The sequence below is a fragment of the Solanum verrucosum genome, unplaced genomic scaffold, assembly GCF_900185275.1.
Source record: "Solanum verrucosum unplaced genomic scaffold, falcon-dt-bn FXZP01000246.1, whole genome shotgun sequence".
NCBI lineage: Eukaryota > Viridiplantae > Streptophyta > Magnoliopsida > Solanales > Solanaceae > Solanum > Solanum verrucosum.
Genome location: NW_026019995.1, coordinates 395786 through 420196, shown reverse-complemented (window position 1 = coordinate 420196; position 24411 = coordinate 395786). Strand labels below are relative to the sequence as shown.

Below are 24411 nucleotides of genomic sequence, written 5' to 3'. Positions count from 1 at the left end.
TCATTAGCAACGGAGGTTAAAGAAAAACAAGACAATGATCCTATATTGCTTCAATTGAAGGGTGCAGTTCATCAACAGAAAGTAGAGGTTTTCTCCCAAGGGGGAGATGATGTGCTTCACTACCAGGGTCGTTTATGTGTTCCTAATATGGGTGAGTTGAGACAACAGATCCTTACAGAAGCCCATAAATCAAGGTATTCTATTCATCCGGGTGCCACCAAGATCTACCATGATCAACGAGAAGTCTTTTTGTTGAATGACATGAAGAGGCATATAGCAGATTTTTTGGCTAAGTACCCTAATTGTCAACAAGTGAAGGTAGAACATCAGAAACCAGGAGGTATGACTCAAGAGATTAACATTCCTACATGGAAGTGGGAAGTGATCAACATGGACTTTATTACAGGTTTACCTCGTACTCGTAGACATCATGACTTCATTTGGGTAATAGAAGACATAGTTACTAAGTCCACTCACTTCTTGGCCATCAAGACTATATATTCAAGGGAGGAATACACTAAACTCTACATCCATGAGATAGTTAGGTTGCACGGGGTTCCTTTGACTATTTCTATTGATCGTCAGGTTTGAAAGTTGAAGAACAAAGATGTAGCTTCAGTGAAGATTTTATGAAGGAGTTAGTCCATAGAGGGAGCTACTTGGGAAGTAGAAGCAACCATGAAGGCCAAGTATCCTCACCTCTTTCCTTCCGATTTCATTTCGGCTTCATGTAATAGTTCCTCTCCAGTTTCTTAGTTTACTCTTGCATAAATTCAGTCTCAGTATCTTGTTCCTATATTTATACTTGCATTTCAGCATATTTGCATGTTCTTGGAACTTGGTTCAATTAGATTTCAGTTCCTAGTACTTAGTGCTAGGGATTGTAGCTCTTTCCCTCCATATTCAGCTAGTTTAGACTCTACTCAAGGATGAATGTTCCCTCTATATTCAGAAGTTGCAGATATGGAGGCCACCTACGGACCGTAGGTGGGGTTCGTGGTTTGTTATCTCAACTCTTCCATAAATTTTCCAGAAAAGGCATGACCCACAACAGGACCTACTGATTGTAGGTTGGACCACGGTCTGTGGTCCTGGACTGTGGATCGTGGCCCACAACTCTCATCTTTTGATGCCAAATGACGGACTGATAGGACGGACCGTCGGTCAGTACATGGTCCATCGGTAGCCCCGATAACTTTTAAGTTAGGGTCATTTTTCCCTTATGCGTGGGATGATGATTCCATGATTTGGAATCATTTAGGGATTTATTTGGATATATTTTGTGTCCTCAATAACTGATGTAAAACCTTTGATTTCTAGGTATTTGGATTGATGAACAAAGCATGGACACTAATTTGCAAAAATGAATAAGGCTAGCTGAAAGAGAGAAGGTATGAAGGCCTGGTGATTGCCAAGTCCCTTCGGTGAGTCACCTAATGGCCTCCTGATCGCCTAAAGTTCAGTTGTGCCAAACCCTGAAGGAGAAAATCAATTTGGTGAGAGAAATGAGAAGTCGGCGTGTCGCCGAATGGTTCCGCGATGTAGTGTTGGATCGCCCAAAGTTATAGAACTTGAGGATGATGAAGGCCAAAGAAAAAAGGCAATGGAACTGACCAAAGGGCAGATCACTGAGCTGATCGACGAGCCCGACTTACTGCGCGGAATGGCCCTTCGCAGCATATTTTTGGCACCTATAAGTACATTTTCAAACATTATGTTTAGTGTCAAATTTTATTCTGAACATTCATTAGAGTAATTTTTGAGTTTGAACTCTGTGTTTTTTAGACAACTTTTCCTTAGCTTTGAAGAATTGAAGTTTTCCATTTTTTAGAAATTGAAAGTGGGTCTTTGAGATTCTTAAATTTAGACCTTTATAAAGACGAAATTAATCTTACCCAGTTGATGGAAACACAATTTGGTAACGATTTCTATCTTTTTATGATGTCTAGCTAAAACCCCAATTCTTGGGGTGTTATTATGGGTTGATTTAGCTTATGGGTATTGCTAATTGTTAGTTTAAATGCTAGTTAAAAGTAATTTAAATTAGTAATTGTGGTTTAATTTAAAGAATTGTAGTTGCAAATACAGTTCTACCTTCGTGTTTTTGACTTGTTCGAGAGAGAGGTTTTAAAACCAAGATTACTGAATTGATGGTCTGTAGGTATTGGGTTGTCATGGGTTTAGCTCGAGAGAGTGAATCCTAAACCCTTTTCCACACATTCAGCTCGAGAGAGTGAATAGACTAAAGCGTAGGCTGTTCTCAATTGCATGCTTGTTGGTGTTCGAGAGAAACCGACTTGATTCGAGGTAAATTGTTCGAGAGAAAGTTTATCCCCACTAAAGTCTAGCTTATTCATTGAGTTACAACTATTTACTAACAATTGCAATTACCCACTTGTATTCCTTAACCTATAATTCGATCACATCCTAATAATCCGTCTCATTATTGTCTTATTCATATTATTTTGTTGTTGTTGTAGCTGATAGTTTAAACAAAAATCCCCCTTGTTATTTGACATTCGTGTCACCCCTAATTTGAATTATGTTTTTATTCGTAAATTTTTATTCCTATGCCTGATTAGAACATATCCGTACTTTACTCTTGAATCTTAAACACGTATCGCTCCTTGTGGGATTCGACCCCAACTCATTTAGTTGGGTTATTATACTGACTAGCGATCGTTGACACTTAGAATTGCATGAAGTGTCCTTGAAACGTTAACTGAAAATGGCGCCGCTGCTGGGGAGTGGTGCTGGTTAAGATTCTTTAGTTAAGTTGAATTTTGTTGTTCTTAGTTATAGTTGAATCACTTACTTTTAGTTTTGGTTTCCGTGTTGCTTGTTGAGCAGAGAAATTGAACATATCTGGTAGCAATGGTGACCCAATGGCTCACCCTCCTTCGAGATTAATGATTCTTAGGGATGACATTCTAACTTTCAAGCAATTGGAGGGTGAGACTATTTATGAGTTGTGGAATAGATTTAAGGCCTTATTGCAGCAGTGCCCAACTCATGGAATTCCAGAAAAGGTGCTTCTGGAATGCTTCTATAGAGGTCTTGGTCCCCAAAATAGAAGCGCAACTGGTCAACTCTTTTCGGGTTGTTTGATACAACAACACTATGAAGCAGTAGCCCAAATTCTTGATGGCATGATTAAAACCAACAAGGAGACAAAAAAAGACCAAGAATTGGCTACATTGATGACTCACTTGGATGTCTTCGCCAAGAAAGTCATGGAATTGGAGGTAATGTCAAAAAGAAAGAAAGGTACATCCCCCCTCATGAGCGTCAAAGGAAGAAGAACAAAGAGGGTGGGAAAATTGAAGAGGTCCTCTCACTCATTCTACACAAAGTCAAAGAGTACCACAGATTGTTGTTGGAGAAAAAAGAGAATGTCTTAATGCTGAATCAGATGATAACCTCTCATTCCATGCTCATTCAGCTACTAGACTCCCAAATGGACCAAACGCTGTCTTGTCTCTACCCACAACCAATAAAGGGGTTGCCTTGTGACACTGAGGCAAACCCAAGGAATGAAACCTAAGTAGGGACTTGCTTCGTGCCACAACGGTAACTAAGGCGCTTCTTCGGAAACAACCCTAAGTTTATCGCTTTATTTTTGTTTTAGAAATAATCGTGTTTTAATTTTTTAGGTTGAATGTGTTTGAAAAGTGCAGGTTGGCGAGCTCAAAGTCCAGTCAGTGACTCATCGAAGGAGTCGGCGAGCCCGACTTGGACCGCCATTGGACTCAAGACATTTTTAAATTGGAGTTTGTAAAACTCGGTGAGCCCAGGAGTATATTGGCGAATCGCCAACCAGGTCGGTGATCATGACTTAGTCCACCATTTGGACCCCCACATTAACTGGAGGTCCTGTAAAACTCGGTGAGGCAAGTGCCTGATGAGTCCACAAATTAGAATCATTTAGGGCTATATTTTAATAGAAATTATGTCCTCAAATGTTTATTTTACCTCAATATCTGATGAAAACCTTTAAGTTTCAGGTATTTGGAGTTTGAAGGAAAGCATGGACACTACATCGCAAAAAGGAATGAAGAGGCTGAAAAGAACGAAGAAATGAAGGCCTGAGGATCGCCAAGTCCACTTGGCGAGTCGCTGAAGGGTCCTACTTCGCCTTTTGTTCCAGTGTGCTGAGCCCTGAAGGAAAGGATCAAGTCGGCGGAAAAAAGGAGCAATCGGTGAATCACCGAGAAGTTTCGCGAAGTAGTACCATGTCACCTAATGACCCAGGGCACGACGATGCTGAAGGTTGGTGCAAGACGGTGATGAACTACACCAAAGGGCGAATCGTCGAGTTGATCGGCGATTCCGACTAACAACCCGAATGATCAGCTGCAAAACAAATCTGTGAAAACTATAAATACTAGTTAGAGTTGTAGTTTTAAGTGTCGAACAATTATTATAATTTTCATATAAAATAGTACTTTTTGATATTTTTTCTCTAAGTTTGAGAGGATTTTGAAAACTTGAAGATCCAAAGGGTTTCATCTTCAACATTTTGATTTGGGTCTCTGGGATTCTTTGATTTTGGCCTGTATCAAGACTTAAATCATCATACCAAGTTGAATACAATCTCCATTTGGTATAAATGTCTATCTCTTATACATGTGTGCTAAAACCCCCAATTCTTGGGGTGTGGTTTAGCGAATATGGGTTAGGATAATTATTGGGTCTTGCTTGCTGATAGTTTAATCATAGTTTAATTGTGATTTCGTTTAGTTGTTGTGGATGAACTTAACGAGGTTGTAGTGGCAAATATAATCTCAAATATGTGTTTTCGGCTTGCTCGAGAGAGAGGTCGTAAAACTAAGACCAGTAAACTGATGGCTTGTGCGAGTGGGTCTGATAGCATCCAAGGAAGCTCTACTCCATTGAAGGACAAGGATGACGCTTTAGAAACTCCAAGGAGGCCCATAACAAGATCTCAAACCAAGGAGTTCAATGATAAGCTCAATGGGCTTCAATCGCTGATCCAAAGGTTTCTTATTGGGGAAGAAGAGCTCAAGCCCAAGGGAGAGGAATTGTCCAAATGCTACAATTATTTGGTGGCCCAAATTCAAGCCCAAGATGAGGAATTTTAAGGTCCAATTTCGTGCAAAAAAGGTCAAGAAGAGTCCAAGAATCAGCCACAACAAGAGTTGCTTTCTGCCCAAGTTTTGAGAGAAGACTAGTCAAACTTTCCAAGATTGTCAAGATTCTTTTCCTAGTTGGGATTTACCTTATTTATTTATTTACATATAGGTTATTAATATTTTCCTTAGTCTATTTATGGTCTCCTAAGTACCATTTAATGCTTTCCTAGAAGTACTAAATTTGTTCCTAGTTAGGTTACTTTATTTCCTTTCTAGAGTAGGATTCCTTGTAATTGTTTTTTTAGGGTTTGGCTTCTTGGACGTTTTTCCCTTCTCCTATATATAGGAGTCCTTTTCATTCATTAAAGACAATTTAGATTGATATTAATAATATTTGAGAGAGTTCTTTGAACCTTTGTGACTTGTTCTTTGAGAATTTATCTTTAAACCTTTACTAGTTTCATAGTTTAAGGTATAAAGTAACTTCTTCTTGTGATATCTTTGGTTTCTTTTTGGTATTCTTTAGAAGGTGATTAGTTTCTACATACTAATTATTGTCTTTAGTTACTCATAAAGCGGTCAAGATCCGAATCTATCGTTTTGATTCGTTTTCTCAAGTAAAGGCGTTAGATTTCTTCCATAAATCTATACGTTGTTACTTGGATCTTTTCAAGGCCTTAGAACATCTAATCTTTAGAAATTCGTGGATCTTTCCTTCGAATTTCCCATATCTTTATTTAGTTTTTTTTTGTTTCTTTTCTTTGTGCTTCCGCATTCTAATATTTAATTCTCTATTTGTGATCTCCCTTAACCTTGCTGTTATCAATTGGTATCAGAGCGGTTCTATCAAGATTCCATTCTTGATAAATCTTGGGATTTCTTCTTAGAGCAACAAAAAAAAAAAAAAAAAAAAAAAAAAAATAGCGTGAACAGTAGCGTCGTGAAAAAAAAAAAAAAAAATTATTACAGTTGCGTGAACAGAAAAAAAAAAAGAAGTTATAACTTGCTCTCAAAGAAATCTGATTACTTGTCCTCCAAGAAATTTGATTACTTGATACCCAAGAAAGCTTATTACTTGCTATTCAAGAAATCTTATTACTTGCTCTCCAAGTAAACTTATTACTTGCTCTCCAAGTTTTGCATTAATTTGTTTCCAAGCAAGAAGGTAGCAAGAAGAGGGGATTCTAGACTTTTAAGAATAAGAGGAATTTTTTTTTCTTGTTCTTATAATTCTAAAATAAGTTCCTTTTTATTCGCGTTTTGTTTCAACTAAATCCTACTTGTTCTAGGACTAGTTCTTTACTTTCTTTTGTACCCCAAGATTCCATACTTTATTACTACGAACTTGATACACGTTTTGGTTTAATTATAAATCTACAAAGTATTCTCGTTCAAAGGTGATTTTGAGTGGAAAAAGGCAAGTGTGGGTGAGTTTAAAAGAGGGTAAAAGCCATATTAAAAGTGTGATACTTGATCATTTATTCTTTTTTTTTAGATGTCTAATTCAGGTGGTGATGAGGAAATGGCTCGTTTAGAAGCCGAGGTCAAAGGAAGGAACGACTTCACCCTTCAAGCTATGCACCAACAATTTGAGAGATGGACCCTTCAATTTCAAGAGATGAGGGATATGATTATCGAGCAGAATGACACCATAGCTGCAATTAGGAGGGAGAATAATGTTGTACCCCCAAATAATGTTAGACCCCAAGTTAGAAGGAATGTACCCCATATCCCTTTTGTAAATCCTGAATATGATAATGATGATTTTGATGTTGAATTTAATCTAGAAAGAAGAGATAGGAGGGGACAAATAGGTAGAGTAGAAGATGATAATATAAATAGTATAAAGATGAAGATGCCATCTTTCAAGGGGACAAGGGATCCAGACTTGTACCTTGATTGGGAGAGACGAGTTGAAGCCATCTTTGATTGCCATAACTACTCTGAGGGTAAGAAAGTTAAACTTGCTATTGTTGAGTTTTCTGATTATGCTGCTTCTTGGTGGAAAAAGCTTGCTAGGGACAGATTGCAAGAGGAGTTACCACCTATTGCTACGTGGGCAGAGATGAAGAGGGTAATGAGGAAGCGATTTATTCCATCATACTTCCAAAGAGATCTACAATCTCGCCTTCAACGCTTGAAGCAAGGCTCCATGTCGGTGGATGAGTACTTCAAAAGCATGGATATGGCTATGATCCAAGCTAACTGCATGGAGGAAGAAGAGGCTACAATAGCTAGATTTTTAAATGGTTTAAATACAGAAATAGCTAATGTAGTAGAGATACAACAATATGTAACTTTAGATGAGTTAGTTGATTTGTCTGTAAAAGTTGAAAAACAAATTGAGAAAAAGCAGCAAAATAACTCATGGAGAAGTCGATCAAACACTATCTCTAAGAAGCCATGGTCAACTCAAGAGGGGAAAGCTCCTTCCAAACCTCAAGATGATAGAGGTAAAGGTAAGGTTGAGGAGGGAGGTAAAACCTTTAATCCTAAATCTTCTAAACCTTCAAGTTCTATTCAATGTCACAAATGTCATGGAAGGGGGCATATGATGCATGAATGTCCAAGTAGAAGAAACATCCTACTTAGAGAGAATGGAGAATATGAGAGTGAAAAAAGTGAGGGGGAAGAAGAAGAGGGAGAAGGTGTAAGTGAGGAAGATGATTTGGAACTGCCTAATGATGGTATAATTGGGGTGGTTAGGAGAATTATGACTATCAATTTGGGTAGTGTTGATGAAGGGCAGAGAGAGAATTTGTTTCATACTAGGTGTGGGATAAAAGGGAAGACTTATTCTATGATTATTGATGGGGGAAGTTGTGCAAATGTGGTGAGTTCATACTTGGTGGATAAACTAGGAATTGCATGCATGAAGCGCTCTACCCCATATAGGCTCCAATGGTTGAATGATTGTGGAGAAGTAAAAGTAAACAAACAATGCATGATTTCATTCAATGTTGGTAGGTATGAAGATGAGATTCTTTGTGATGTAGTTCCAATGCAAGCATGTCATGTTTTACTTGGCCGACCTTGGCAGTATGATAGGGATACTACTCATCATGGGAGAAAGAATAGGTATAGTCTTCTGCATAATGGTAAGAAGTATACTCTTGCACCATTATCTCCTTCTCAAGTGTTTGAAGATCAAAAACGATTGAGGGAAACAATGGGAAAACAAAAGGGAGAGGTAAAAAGTGAGCTTGAGGGAAAAGAAAAAGGCCAAGAGATAGAAAAAAAGAGAGATGGCCGAGAGAAAGAGAGAGAGGGCAGCGATCTAAGTAAAGAGGTAAAAGAGGGTGTGAGTAAAAAAATAAAATGTTTTGGTGAGAGGAAAGAGGCTAAGGAAAAGAAAAATGAGAGCCTTTATATAAAAGCCAAAGAGTGTTTGAATGCTAGGAGAGAGGGACTGCCCATAATACTACTTACTTACAAAGAAGTATTGATTAATTTTGAACAACTAACTCCTTCTTTGCCAAAGAGTGTTTCTTCTCTTTTGCAGAATTTTGAAGATGTTTTTCCTGATGACACTCCAAAGGGATTGCCACCTTTGAGAGGGATTGAGCACCAAATAGACTTTGTGCCTGGGTCTCAACTTCCTAATAGGCCTGCCTATAGGAGCAATCCTGAAGAGACCAAAGAATTTACAACGGCAAGTTGAAGAATTGCTTGTAAAGGGATTTGTTCGAGAGAGTATGAGCCCATGCTCTGTTCCAGTCCTATTGGTCCCCAAAAAGGATGGAACATGGAGGATGTGTGTAGATTGTCGAGCCATCAACAAGATAACGGTAAAGTATCGCCATCCTATCCCTCGTCTTGTTGACATGTTGGACCAACTGTATGGTTCCAAAATCTTTTCTAAAATTGATCTAAAGAGTGGTTACCATCAGATTCGTATGAATCCTGGAGATGAATGGAAAACTGCTTTTAAGACCAAATATGGACTTTATGAGTGGTTAGTTATGCCCTTTGGCAAACTAATGCACCAAGCACTTTTATGAGACTAATGAATCATGTTTTTAAAGATTTCCATGGAAAATTTATTGTGGTGTATTTTGATGACATCTTGATCTTTTCTCAAAATCTGGATGAACACCTAGAGCACTTAAAACAAGTTTTTGAAGTTCTTAGAAATCAGCGCTTATTTGCTAATCTCAAAAAGTGTACTTTCTGTGTGGATCATGTGGTTTTCTTAGGTTTTGTGGTCAGTTCTAAGGGGGTTGAAGTAGATGATGAGAAAATCAAGGCAATAAAAGAATGGCCTAAACCTAATAGTGTAACTGAAGTTAGGAGTTTTCATGGACTTGCTAGTTTTTATAGGAGGTTTGTGCGAGACTTTAGCACCATTGCTGCTCCTTTAACTGAAGTTATTAAAAAAGATAAGGTTTTTACATGGGGAAAGGAACAAGATGATGCATTTCACTTGCTGAAGGATAAATTGTGTTCTGCGCCTCTTTTGCAATTGCCTGATTTTTCTAAGTCTTTTGAAGTTGAGTGTGATGCCTCTGGTAAGGGCATAGGTGCAGTTTTGATGCAAGACTCCAAGCCAATTGCCTACTTTAGTGAAAAGCTAAGTGGAGCAACATTGAACTACTCAACTTATGATAAAGAGCTATATGCCTTGGTGAGGGCGTTAGCTACATGGCAGCACTACTTGTGGCCTCGAGAATTTGTGGTCAAGACTGATCATGAGTCATTAAAATACTTGAAGAGCCAAGGTAAACTTAGTCGTAGGCATGCTAAATGGGTAGAGTTTATTGAAACTTTTCCTTATGTAATTGCTTACAAACAAGGAAAGGAGAATGTGGTTGCTGATGCACTCTCAAGAAGGTATGTTTTGATCTCTACTCTTACTTCAAAGTTATTGGGTTTTGACCAAATCAAGTTCCTCTATGCTAATGATTCTGATTTTGGTGAGATTTTTGCTGAATGTAAGTTAGGTCCTTTTGAGAAATTTAATCTTCAAGATGAATTTCTATTCAAGGAAAATAAATTATGTGTTCCTAACTGCTCGTTGCGTGAACTATTTGTTAGGGAAGCACATTGTGGAGGGCTAATGGGACATTTTGGTGTACCCAAAACACTGGAAATACTTTCTGAACATTTTTATTGGCCTAGCATGAGAAAGGATGTTGAAAAAGTGTGTTCTTATTGTCTTGAATGTAAACAGGCTAAGTCTAGAACATTGCCGCATGGTCTTTATACTCCTTTACCTGTTTCTAATTCCCCTTGGATTGATATATCTATGGATTTCATATTGGGGCTGCCAAGGACTAAGTATGGTAAGGATAGTATATTTGTGGTAGTAGATAGATTTTCTAAAATGGCTTGTTTTATCCCATGTAAAAAGACTAATGATGCATCTCATGTGGCTGACTTGTTTGTAAAGGAAGTGGTTAAATTGCATGGAATACCTAGAACTATTGTTAGCGATAGGGATGCCAAGTTCTTAAGTCACTTTTGGAGAATTCTTTGGGGAAAGTTGGGAACTAAATTGCTATTTTCTACATCTTGTCACCCACAAACGGACGGGCAAACGGAAGTGGTTAATAGAACTTTAGGGAACATGTTGAGGGCTATTTTAAAAGGAAAGTTGACTTCTTGGGAAGATTACTTACCTATTGTAGAATTTGCTTATAATAGGACCTTCCATTCTTCTACTGGTAAGACTCCTTTTGAAGTTGTATATGGATTCAACCCCCTTACCCCCCTTGATTTATTGCCTTTGCCTACTAATGATTTTGCTAATCTTGATGGTAAGAAGAAGGCTGATATGATGAAGAAAATTCATGAACAAACAAGGCTTGCAATTGAAAAGAAGAACAAGGAAGTTGCATTGCGAAGGAATAAGGGCAGAAAATATGTTGTTTTTAAACCTGGTGACTTGGTTTGGGTGCATATGCGAAAGGAAAGATTTCCTTCCAAAAGAAAGACCAAACTAGATCCTAGAGGAAGTGGGCCATACAAAGTCCTTGAAAGGATTGGAGACAATGCTTATAAACTTGATCTTCCTGGTGAGTTCCAAGTTAGTGCTACTTTTAATGTTTCTGATCTTTCCCATTTTGATGCAGATTTGAATTCGAGGACGAATTCTCTTCAAGAAGAGGGGAATGATAGCATCCAAGGAAGCTCTACTCCATTGAAGGACAAGGATGACGCTTTAGAAACTCCAAGGAGGCCCATAACAAGATCTCAAACCAAGGAGTTCAATGATAAGCTCAATGGGCTTCAATCGCTGATCCAAAGGTTTCTTATTGGGGAAGAAGAGCTCAAGCCCAAGGGAGAGGAATTGTCCAAATGCTACAATTATTTGGTGGCCCAAATTCAAGCCCAAGATGAGGAATTTTAAGGTCCAATTTCGTGCAAAAAAGGTCAAGAAGAGTCCAAGAATCAGCCACAACAAGAGTTGCTTTCTGCCCAAGTTTTGAGAGAAGACTAGTCAAACTTTCCAAGATTGTCAAGATTCTTTTCCTAGTTGGGATTTACCTTATTTATTTATTTACATATAGGTTATTAATATTTTCCTTAGTCTATTTATGGTCTCCTAAGTACCATTTAATGCTTTCCTAGAAGTACTAAATTTGTTCCTAGTTAGGTTACTTTATTTCCTTTCTAGAGTAGGATTCCTTGTAATTGTTTTTTTAGGGTTTGGCTTCTTGGACGTTTTTCCCTTCTCCTATATATAGGAGTCCTTTTCATTCATTAAAGACAATTTAGATTGATATTAATAATATTTGAGAGAGTTCTTTGAACCTTTGTGACTTGTTCTTTGAGAATTTATCTTTAAACCTTTACTAGTTTCATAGTTTAAGGTATAAAATAACTTCTTCTTGTGATATCTTTGGTTTCTTTTTGGTATTCTTTAGAAGGTGATTAGTTTCTACATACTAATTATTGTCTTTAGTTACTCATAAAGCGGTCAAGATCCGAATCTATCGTTTTGATTCGTTTTCTCAAGTAAAGGCGTTAGATTTCTTCCATAAATCTATACGTTGTTACTTGGATCTTTTCAAGGCCTTAGAACATCTAATCTTTGGAAATTCGTGGATCTTTCCTTCGAATTTCCCATATCTTTATTTAGTTTTTTTTTGTTTCTTTTCTTTGTGCTTCCGCATTCTAATATTTAATTCTCTATTTGTGATCTCCCTTAACCTTGCTGTTATCAGGGTCGACAAGAGGTTCAACTCGAGAGAGTTAGTGGGTTAAGGCGGAGGTTGTTCTTCATGCGGTAAGTGGGTGTCCGAGAGGAACCAACTTGAAACTAGGTAAGTTGATCGAGAGAGAGCTTATCCCCCTTAAAGTCTATCATAGTCATAATTATTCTATGAATCTTCTATGAAAAGTATGTACCCAATAATCTAACTTAACTCGTATTTCTGTCACATCCCATCGATCCCCTCTCATTGCTTAGAAATCCTTGTTTATTTTGCTGTTTTTACTTATTAGTGACAAAACCCCACACTGTTAATTGATACTCTTGTGTCCCCCTTTAATTTACAATGTTTTTAATCGTTAATGTCTTTAGCTACGACTAGTTAGAACTAAGTTTTATCCTTCTATTAATTTTCAAAATCACTCTCTTGGGGACAATCCCAACCCTTGGTTGGGTTACTAAACTATTGTACGATCGTAGACACTTGCATCGGAAGTTATGTCTTGATTACGCAAACATTAAAATGGCGCCGTTACCGGGGAGTGTTGTTATTTGAGAATTCTTAGATTAGTAGAATTTTTGTTCTTCTTAGTTGTAGTCTACTTACCTATTTTTTAGTTTTGTTTTGTTCACTGTGTGAATATTTCAGAAAGCATGAGTGTTAATGGTAGCAACAGTAGCCAGTTAGGCCACCAAGACGACATCAGAAATCTCAACGATGTCCAAGAGCCCAACATCAACGGTCCCCATCTCATGGGAGGTGTTGGAGCCATCCGTTTACCCCCAGCCGAGGGAAATGCAGTGTTCCACATAACCAACACCATGTTGCAACTCTTGCAAGTAAAGGGACTTTTCTGTAGACTGGCTCATGAGGATCCTCATGAGCATCTTCAAAACTTTGTAGATGTGTGCAAACCATTCTCGTTCAAAAACATCTCTCAGGAGTCGGTCTGTTTGAGGCTATTCCCTTTCTCGTTGATGGGAGAGGTGTGCAAGTGGCTAGCCGAGCTACCACGTGAATCCATCAATTCTTGGGACGAGTTGGTAACCGCATTTCAAGTGCGATTTTTCCCTCCCTCGAAGATGATGTCACTACGGGATAGCATCCAGAGCTTTAAACGCCTAAAAGAGGAGCCTCTGCATGAAACTTGGCTAAGGTTCAAAAAGTTGGTGCTGCAATGCCCAACACATGGTTTGCCGGACAACGTTCTACTTCAATACTTTTAACGGAGTTTGGATTTGGTAAACAAAGGTGTCGCTAACCAACTCTAGCCTGGAGGCTTAATGCAACAGCCATATGCAGTAGTAGTCCAACTTTTAGATGGCATGACAAGCATCAACAGAGCGTGGTACACTCGCGAGGACCAAGTATCCCTTCTCACATTCAAGCTATCTAAGGAGCAGATTGAAAACGACAATGAGAGAGACCACAACATGGCCAAAATATGACACAACTTGACATTCTATCCAAAAATGTCATGGGGGCTGGTGCCCGTAGTGTCAACGTTGTGGGGGTCGGGTATGCAAATCCTGAATAGATGAAATTTGAAGCCCTATATAATGAGATGGTAAATTTTCTAGCAAATCAAGGCGGGGGCTATCGTTCAAAACTACCCAAGGCAGGATGGTAACTAAGGCTAGGCTAGATACGAAGGCTGAAAGGATAGAGATCGTGAATAGAGGGACCGAAATCCAAAATGGAAAGATAGGGATATGGATATATATGTGTCTCCCTATGAGCGCCAGAAGCCCAAGGATTCAGAAGGTGGTAGCTCTGATGATATGCTCTTGCGTATCCTCAACAAAGTTGAAGGGTCAGACAAAATGCTGAAAGGGATGAAAGAAGATGTTTCTACCCTTAGCCAGACCGTCACCTCCCATTCTATTTCAATCAAGCAGTTGGACACCCAATTGGGTCATATCTCGTCTCACCTCAATCCGAGACAACAAGGGGATTGCCTAGTGATACTATGGCTAACCCCAAGAGTGAGGTTTGAAGGTGGACTCGCGTCGTTCCGCGATGTTAACTAAGGTGCTGTTTGGGAGGCAACCCAAAACCCCTTTAATTTTTTTTTTATTTCTTGGTAAAATAATGGTGTGTTGTTTGCACAGGTTAAAGTATGAGAAGTGTTCGAAAAGCTGAAGGATGGCGAGCAATAGATCCAGTCGGTGAGTCACCGAAGGGGTCGATGAATCCGACCTTATCCGCCGTTTGACTCAAGACATCTTCAAGATTGGAGTCTGTAAAACTCGGTGAGCTTTGGAAATTATTGGCAAATCGCCGACTATGTCGACGATCACGATGGAAACCGCTGTTTGGATCCCCCATAAACTAGAGGTCCTGTAAATTTTGGCAAAGAAACTAAACAGTCGGCGGAACGCCGAGTGAGTAGGCGAGCTTGACTAATGTCACCGAATTGGCAAAAACTGGACGGTGTTTCAGCCAAAGGTTTAAAATTTTCATCTTCATTTCTTTCCCTCACTTTCTCACCTGCCTAAACTCACACTTGCACTCTAGTTTTATATTACTTGCATTCTCAGAGTATTTTGGTTTACTGGTTGGTGCTTGGAGTCGGATTACAGTGCTTCCTAGCAACTCATTATCCATTTAGTCAGCACAGAAGGATATCTTCCTTAACCCCGTGATTATCTTGTCAAAATTGTGCTCATTTGCAAATATTATGAGCTTGTTGAAATCTGCTAAACCTCCCTGATTGGGTTTAATTGTTTATGTGTCGATTTTTCTTCGATAACCCCGCCTTTATTGCCTAAAATGTGAAATCTTGTTCTCCAATGCATCAAGTGGAGTTAAGGTGCGATGAGTGGTATTTGTATATTATGGGTCCTGGTTGAATTTGTGCCTTTTGTCCTTAAATTTCCTTTTCGAGGGTTGCAGGGCTGATTTTGAGAAGTTGGGTTAGAAGTAGGCATGTTAGGTCATTCGGTGAGCTGTGACGAGCTCGCTGAACTAATCCATGGTTCGCCTAATTGCCCTATCTCACCCTTATTATCATGCTTTATTTGTTGTGGCATCTGTAACTTTTGGTGAGAAGAATGAGGTCGCCAAGAGAACTCGGTGACTCACCAAAAGTCTTCTTATTTGCCCTTTGTCTGCACCTCTAACTCGTTCTGCATTGTGACCTTCGGCGACACGCCGAGTGAACTATCTAGTCTTTGTGAAACTGAATGTTTTTGTTTTGGTTGACAAATATATTCTAACATTATCTCAAGACTTTGCAGACATGGCCAGACCAAAAGTTGCAAGAAGAAACAGGCCACCCAGACATATAAGAGAACAAAAGTTTAGAAGAACTGCCAGTAACGAGAACAAGACAACCAGTTCATGGAGGAGGATGCCCATCGACCCTAATGTCCCTTCATGGGCTCGAGGGTTCAGCAATGTGATACACGCCTTTGTGGCAGTTCACGAGTTGGACAATATGATCGAGGCTAATATCGCTGCAAAAGCTAAAGTAGAGAGAAAAGAAAAAGAGAACCAGAATCAGAATGACAACACTCCGGGCACTAATGCCCAGTCAGATGGAGCGACTGCTTAGACATGATCCCTTCTTTAGCTCCTTCTCTGTCATTCTTTAATTGTTATTTTGGATATTTTGTCATGTGCATATGAGGACAAATGTTTTTAATTGTGGTGGGGTGAGGCACACCTTTGTGTGCTACCCATGTTCGTGTTTTGTTTATATTCGGGTTTTGCGCTTATGTTGTGAGATTACTGCTTTATGTGGATGTTTGAGCTTGTAGCTCTTTTTATTTTTAACTGAAAAATGATTTTGACCCTTCTGAAATTTTTTGACATTTTCGCCATCCTTTATACTATTGAATGTGGTTGTTTCTTGGCAAATTTGAGTCTCGGTTTTGATCAATACCGATGACTTAAATAGTGCTTGCAATCGAACAAACATGAATGTGCGGCTACGATGAGACCAATGAAGTTCCATAGACGATATGTGAACTTTTTACATCTCGTTATGATTAGCCATTTATCAAATCAATTCTCCTGTGATGATCGTTGCACACTAGCAAAAGTGTGGAGTCTTGTTTGACTTTAGTGTCGATGCCTAGTGTGCTGAGCTTACTTTGAAACATGCATGATAGAACCTAGAATTTTCCCCGTTGGTCCAGGCGACTAAGTAAAGCTTTCTCTTGACATGATCTTAGGCAATTTTGAAGAGTGTGAGCCAATTTGACATATACCTCTTTTGTGCCCTACCTTGTGAGTGTGTGAATCTCTCTTGAACACCCCTTGAACCTTAACCTTCTTCGGAAGAAACTTGATGAAAACTAGACCTTTCTTAATCCATTACCTTTAATCCTCTTGATTTGTGGTTTAATGAGTAGCCAACTTAGGCCAAAAGCCTAAGTTGGGGGTATGGTGAAAAGTAAAGGGAAAGTCAAGAAGTGCAAGGAAAGTCTCCTTTAACCCATGGTGTTGAGAAAAATGGAACCCCTCCATATATAAAAAAAGTGAAAGATAAAAAGAAAAGAAAAGAATGAAAAAGAAAGTTGTGGAATAAAGTACCAAGGAAATAGGGTTCCGAACAATCCATGGGAAACGAATAATAGGATGACCTATGATGCACTAATGAAAATGATGAAGGAAAAAGAAAGAAAGTATTGAGAGCACCACATTTCATGAGGTTAAAAGTCACTGAGCCTAAATGGCCATACCTTTGCACTCTGCTCCGTTACAAGCCTTATTAAGACTTTTGTGATCTTCACAAAGTCGAAACAAATGTTGATTAGAAAATACGGGCAAACCTATAGGTGAAAGCATGCATTGTGTTCATCTTTGTGTGTGAGCATTATATCTGATTCCTGAACTTTAAATTGATTATACCTTTGCGTGTTAAAATGGAATCATCATTTGTGTGAGGGCATTCAAAGGCTTTTGTTGACCTTGAACTTTCATTTGAAGCAAGTATTGCGAGCTTTAGAATCTTTGGTAATGGTGTGTCAAAACTTGAATCTTTGAGTACACAATTGATCCTTGCATAAGTAAATTGAGTCTTGTTGTGTACATTCATAATTGAGTCTTGTGTAGCAATGTTTGAGACATCCTTGTTGAGCTGTTGAACTTGAGTTTTACTTGAGGACAAGCAAAAGTTTAAGTTTGGGGTGTTGATGAGTCCACAAATTGGATTGATTTAGGGTTATATTTTAATAGAAATTGTGTCCTTAAATGCTTATTTTATCTCAATATCTGATGAAAACCTGTAAGTTTCAGGTATTTGGAGTTTGAAGCAAAGCATCGACACTACGTCGCAAAAAGGAATGAAAAGCCTTAAAAGAACGAAGAAATGAAGGCCTGAAGATTGCCGAGTCCACTTGGCGAGTCGTCGAAGGGTCCTACTTTGCCTTTTGTTCTAGTGTGCTAAGCCTTGTGATATACCGTGAGTTTACGGTATTTCTAATACATTTCACTTACAAGTTGTGTTTGTCTAGGGACTTTTTGCATTGGTTTTTATGTGTTTTTATTGTATTTTGCAGGAAAGATGTTCAAGCGCGGAAGTATAGAGACAGCTGGAAGAAATGCAGAAAAAGGGCATTCACGGAGGTGATCTATGGACCGTAGGTCTATTGACGGTCCGTAGGAGATGACCGTAGATCAGCAGGCAAGGTATGGAAGACAAATCAGGGAAATCTGACCAAGTGTGGAACCACAGTGGCCATTGATCATTCGTAAATTGATCTACGGATCGTACTGATTGATCCGTAGATTGATACTGCGAGGGTTCCAGTACCTGATTGTCGAAGATTCTAAGTGTGGAGCTACGGAGGGTATTGACGGACCCGTACTGCAAGTCCGTCGTTTGCTTCAGAGATGCTGATTTTTGGAAGCTGAAATATTTTCTAAGTCCTGGCTGACGGAAGGGACTTACGGACCATAGATTCATCGACGGTCCGTAAGTCAATCTCGTGGAATGAAGACGCGTGCCTGAACAAACTTTCCTTAATTTGTTTCCCTTTTAATTTAGGATTTGTTTTCTATAAATAGGGCATGTAAACCTCATTTTTGGGGGCTAGACATTATTATTCTAGTTTTACTTTGTGACTTGGGAGATTAATTTACAACTTTAGCAATTATTGATTTCCTAAGTTCGTTTTGAAGACTTTGGCTTTGCAATTGAAGTTGAATTTCTGGGTTTATTATTCTATTTACGTAAGTTCATGATTTCTTCGTCTTAAAATATGAATTGTGTTCTTGCTAATATTAACTAAACCCACAACTAGGGTTGTGGGAACCATGAGCGATTAACAAAGTATGAATAGTAAATAAGCAATTCTTGAATAGTGTTTTGCATGCATTGATGATTCTTTCGTTTAGAAGTCTTTTTAACGAGTGCACGCGTTAGAACTCGCCTTGTTGCTACTTGCCGGACCAATGAGGTAATCAAAAAGAAAAGAATTATCAACATAGATTTAGTGTGCTACTATCTAACAGGCTAGTGTTGATTGGTGCGAAGTAATAACTAAGCCAAACATCGATTATGATGTCTAATATGAGGTAAAGGTAAGGGTTAGTAAATTATACACACGTAGCCGGACCAAGGAGCGGGGTGCCAGACCAAGGATTTAGAGATATCTAACTTATCACTTTGCATGTAATACACTAGGAAAGGATTGTTGTTACTAAGATTATGGCGTTATGAGCTTGTGGGGAACACGTATACCCTAGTTATTTTTCTTATCTTGATAACAACCAAAGTTGAGTTTTGATTACTGATTACTTATTAAATTCTTACTATTTGTTTCACACAAACAAAACCCCCCTTTTAATTACCTGTTTCTGGAAGTAATTTGACTAATTGAATATAATTGTTGGTTAAAGTAAAGTCTAAACCACTTTCCTCTTGGGATCGACCCCAACCTACAAGTTGGGTTATTTACTTGATAACAATCGCTTATACTTCTGTAAGGAGGTGTAATTTGAGCGTATTACCTTGAAGGAAAGGATTCAGTTGGCGGTAAAAGGGAGCAGTCGGCGAATTACCGAGAAGTTCCATGAAGAAATACCATGTCTCCCAATGAATAAGTGCATGACGATGCTGAAGGCTGGTGCAAGACGGCGATGAACTATACAGAAGGGCGAATCGCCGAGTTGATCGGCATTTCTGACTAACGTAGCCGAATGATCCGCTACAGCACAAATCTGTGAAAACTATAAATACTAGTTAGAGTTGTAGTCTTAAATGTCAAAAAAAATATTATAATTTTCATATAAAATAGTATTTTTTGATATTTTTGCTCTAAGTTTGGGAGGGTTTTGAAAACTTGAAGATCCAAAGGGTTTCATCTTCAAGATTTGGATTTGGGTCTCTTGGATTCTTTGATTTTGGCCTATATCAAGACTTAAATCTTCATACCCAGTTGAATGCAATCTCAATTTGGTATAAATTTCTATCTCTTATACATGTGTGCTAAAAACCCCAATTCTTGGGGTGTGATTTAGCGAATATGGGTTAAGATAATTGTTGGGTCTTGCTTGCTAATAATTTAATCGTAGTTTAATTGTGATTTCGTTTAGTGGTTGCGGATGAACTTAATGAGGTTGTTGCAAATATAATCTCATATATGTGTTTTCGGCTTGCTCGAGAGAGAGGTCGTAAAACTAAGACCACTAAATTGATGGTCAGTGTGAGTGGGTCGAGATGAGGTTCAACTAAATAGAGTGAACCCTAGTCCCATGTCCACACACTCAGCTCAGGAGAGTGAGTGGGTTAAGGCGGAGGCTGTTCTTCATGCGGCAATTGGGTGTCCGAGAGGAACCTGCTTGAAACGGGGTAAGTTTCTCGAGAGAGAGCTTATCCCCGTTAAAGTCTAGCCTAGTGATGCTTATCGTGACCAACACCACTATCCTACGGTATTAGTGTCTACGATCGTGATAATATAGTAACCCCACCAAGGGTTGGGGTCGAGTCCCAAGGGAGCAGTTTTGAGAATTGATAGAAAAATAGAATTTACATTCTAACTAGTCGTAGCTAAAGACATTTGCTATATAAGACATTGTAAATTAAAGGGGGCGACACAAAAGTGTCAAATATCAAAGGGGGTTTTGTAACAAGTGCTAAAAGAACAAAATAAATAAGAAAATCAAGTATGGGGAAAGGTTCTTGGGATGTGACCGCAATATAAGTTGAGATAAATTGTTGGGTACATGCTTTCGATAGGAAATTAGCAAAATAATAGTGACTAGGCTAAGCTTTAAATGGAAATAAGTTCCCTCTTGGGCAACTTACCCGTTTCAAATGCGTTCCTTTCGAGCTGAGTGTTAAGATATGGGACTAGGGCCCACCCTCTCAGGCTGAACCTCATGTCGACCCACTCCTTAGGCCATCAGTCCAGTGGTTTTAGTTTCGCGACCTCCCTTTTGGGCAAGCCGAAAACACATTGGTGGCTTTGTATTTGCAACTACAACCCTTTAGATTAAACCAAAACTTCTAGGTAAAATCACCATTAAAATACATCTACCCTATCAACAAGTAGGACCCAATAAGAATATCAGCCCGTACTTGCTAAATCACACCCCAAGAATGAGGGTTTTTAGCTACACATCAAGAAATAAGAAATTATACCTAACATGATAATGAAATCAACTGGGTATAAGAAATGAAACCTTAAATTAAGCAAAGGAAAATGAATAGAGAAGACCCACTTCCAACTTGGGGAAGAAGAACTCCTTTCTTCAAGTCTCCAAAAAACCCTCTCCAAACTTGAGAGAAAAAAAAAAAGCTAAAGTATGTTCTAAAGTGAAAATAATAATAATAATTGTTCCATACTAAGACTACAATTCTAACTAGTATTTATAGTTTTCACAGATTGTGCTGCGGAGGATTGTTCGGTGACATTAGTCGAGATCACCGATGAACTCGGTGATCCGCCTTTTGGTCAGCTTATCACCTTCAATGTCTTGCCTTTAGGATCCTCGCATTTTGGATCATTAGGCGGTACAGTACTGCTTCGCGGAACTGATCAGTGACTGCTCCTTTCCTCGCCTGTTGATCCGCTTCCTTCAAGGCTTCGCGTACTGGAACGAAGGGTGGTTCATGTTGTGTCGGCTACTCGCCAAGTTGAACTCAGCGATCCGCAGGATTCCATTTCTTGTTCTTTTCAGCCTTATTTGCTCCGTTTTGCGCCTAAGTGTCCATGCTTCAACTAAAACTTCAAATACCTGAAACTTCAGCATTTTAATCAGGTATTGAGATAAAACAAGCATTCAAGGACACTATTTCTATTAAAATAAAGCCCTAAATGAGTCCGTTATTTTTGTGTTTTTCCCACATTTTAGTCGTTGATTGTATGCTCGGAGTTAGATTTCTTTACCGCCTAGCTTTTCAATTTGATTATTCAGCTTCTAAGGTTCGTCTTTCGAACCCCAAATTCTTATTAAGTGATTTTTACTCATATGCAATGATTTTTATCTTAGTCATGTGTGCTGGGCCTCTCTGATCATAAATGTATGGTTGTGTGCCTATTGTAATTTGAATATCATGCATATAATGCCTATATTGTTGAATTCCCGAGTATTTTGTGCCTTAAAATTGATTTAAAATGTGGGGTGTTGTCCAAATGTTATTGGGTCTAGTCGGGTGAAGTCTAAGTAACCCACATTTGTGCCAAATGACATAATTTTCCCAATGATAGAGCTGTTGATGTCATTCTTAAGGGTAAAAGTCATCAAATGGCCAAATTTTGGCTAAACCGGGAGAAGTCTGAGTATCCCGGGGTTATGGGTAGTATGGGTCCAGGTCTAATTGATTGGATGCTTTGTTTGATTTTGTTTTCAGGGGCTGCGGGGTTGAATTTGGGATGTTTGATTGAAAGTAGGCACGTTAGGTAGTTTGGTGAGTTGGGTCGAGGTCGTTGAACCACTCGGCTCTTCGCCGAATCACCCCTTATAGCCTTTAATCTCATGCTTCATATTGAGTTGGGTTCTATACCTTTCGGTGAGAAGCCTGAGTTTGCCGACTGCACTCGGTGACTGACTGAAAGTCCTTCTTGATCGCCTTTTTCTGCTCCCCTAATCCCTAAAAGCACTGTAAATTTCGGCTGGCCAACCCTTACTCACCGAATGATGTCAGTGATTCACCGAAAGGCCCATCCCATCACCGACATGTCATTTTTTCTGGGAATTTTTGAGCCAATCCTTTCGGCGAGCCCGATCTGGCTCGTCAAAGAAATTCAGCGACTCGCCAAACAGATTGGCGAGTCTGTCTTCAACAATTTTTTATGCAATTTTGCTTGAACTATTCCTAATTCTTTTTGATGTTTTGACAGACATGGCTAGACCAAAAGAGACCGGAAGAGACATGCCGCCCCGCAAGCGGGCCAAGGGAATAAAAATCAATGAGGACGCAGCTGCATCAAAGACAAAGGTTACTAAACTTCCAACAACAGGTGGGAAGGGAAAATGAAGAGAGAAGGCACCCGCACCACCAGAGGTCCACTTTGATAGTGGCGGTATCTATGATACTCACTTCACCACTTCTGAGAGTGAGGGTGAGTACCAGGAGCATCAGGCTGAAATTTCTGAGCCTGAGGATGAGCTACTAACAGCTCAGAGAGCAGAGCTGCGTTCAAAGAGGCTGAATGATCCATCTAGGATCAGGATCCCTCAGACTACTTCTCCTACTCTAGCTCCAGCACAGGCTGTGGTCCTAGCACCACAGGTACAGGGTCCTCTTTCATGGTTTATGAACAGACTGAAAACTGAGGGGCTGAGGACCATCATAGAGGAGAAGAGGCTCTCTACTGATGGGGTGATAGACAGGTACCTGAAGTTCATGAGCTAGCTGAGATTCCATAAGTTCCAGTTGTTCATCAAGTCCCATGGACCGTACATTCCAAATTGGGATCTGGGAGTTCTACACCGCTTACCGAGCCTTGGTGCCGTAACGGAAGAAGCTGGCTGCCAAATTCAGGCCGGTTGATTATGTGGTTGTTCGGGGCAAGAAAGTGTTGTGTGATAGTACTAATATAAATGCGGTGTTGTAGTGCACCGACAACATTGTAGACGCCCAGTAGTACAGGGTCAAGACTAAGTCCTTGGAGAGCATGAAAAGCTGGCTAGCGCTTCTCATATGTGATGGTACTCCGAGGTGGTTGGAGGCAGGGGCTCCAATAGAAAAGAACGACCTACATGTAGCTGCGAGGTATTGGTTTGGCTTTATGAGCAAAACTATCATGCCATCCCAAAATGATTCCATCCTACGCCACACAAAGGTGGCTTGTCTTGGCTCAATCATTGCACGATAGCGCATACATTTTGGTATGATCGTTGAGAAAGAGATGTTGATGAGGGCCAAGCATCTCCAAACTTCACTCCCATTTCTGGTGTTGGTCACCGTGCTGTGCAAACGGTTCAGGTTCCTAGAGATGAGAAGAAGGATGTGGAAGTGATTCCCATATCCTCTACCAACATTCGGAGGATTGAGGCGGTGTACCTGAAAGATGAGGCAGAGAAAAACAAGGCAACCCCGGTGAACTCATCCCCGATTGTTGATCCTCAGAAATTACCTGTAGATGAAGTATTGCCTACTTCGGCCCCTGGGCCTTCAAGTGTATCTAACATTTCTCCTTATGATACTCCCAGTTCCTCTACTGCTCCTGTGCCTCCCAGATCTGGTAGTGTTGTTGCTGCTTCCTAACGCCCGCTTAGTCAGGCTGCATTGCTATGGATGGGGCAGCTAGACCATTCTGCTAATCGTTGTGCTACCAGACTTGAGGCCTCCATTCTGGGGATGATTCAGACAGCCCTCGTTGATGCTGTGACACCCTTGAGTGCTACCACTGATGCCCTTACGACTAGGATAACTGTGTGAGAGCGTGGCCAAGGGGACACTGTAACACTTCGGAAAATGATAAGTTAAACTATAGCCTAAACGTGAGGATAAATGTCTTGAATGAGAGTTATATGAGTCAAGGCCAAGAGGCAAGTGCCATGGACAAGGGGCCAAGGCTCCCCATAGCCTTTAGCTACTACCTCAACCTTCACGAGAAGGACACACGAGTCGTGGTCCTCACCACAGCTCGTGAAGGTGGTTGTGGTCTTGCCTTGGCCATGAAAGTTTGGCCACCACTTTTCCTAGCTACTGCCTCAAACTTCACGTCCATCACCACGGTCTGTGGTCATGACCACGACGATGG

General features: G+C 39.7%; 1 protein-coding gene across 1 annotated transcript; it reads left to right on the top strand.

The window, feature by feature from the left end:
* Window positions 1-1603: 1603 nt before the first annotated feature.
* Window positions 1604-11097, top strand: LOC125819229 (uncharacterized; the record flags this gene model as incomplete). Its single annotated transcript, XM_049498695.1, is given in 9 exon segments — window positions 1604-1697; window positions 2851-3267; window positions 4165-4283; window positions 7039-8141; window positions 8592-8736; window positions 8738-8849; window positions 9290-9927; window positions 10045-10823; window positions 10977-11097. Coding segments are annotated over 9 exon segments (3528 nt in total), but the record flags the coding sequence as incomplete, so codon positions are not given.
* Window positions 11098-24411: the final 13314 nt, after the last annotated feature.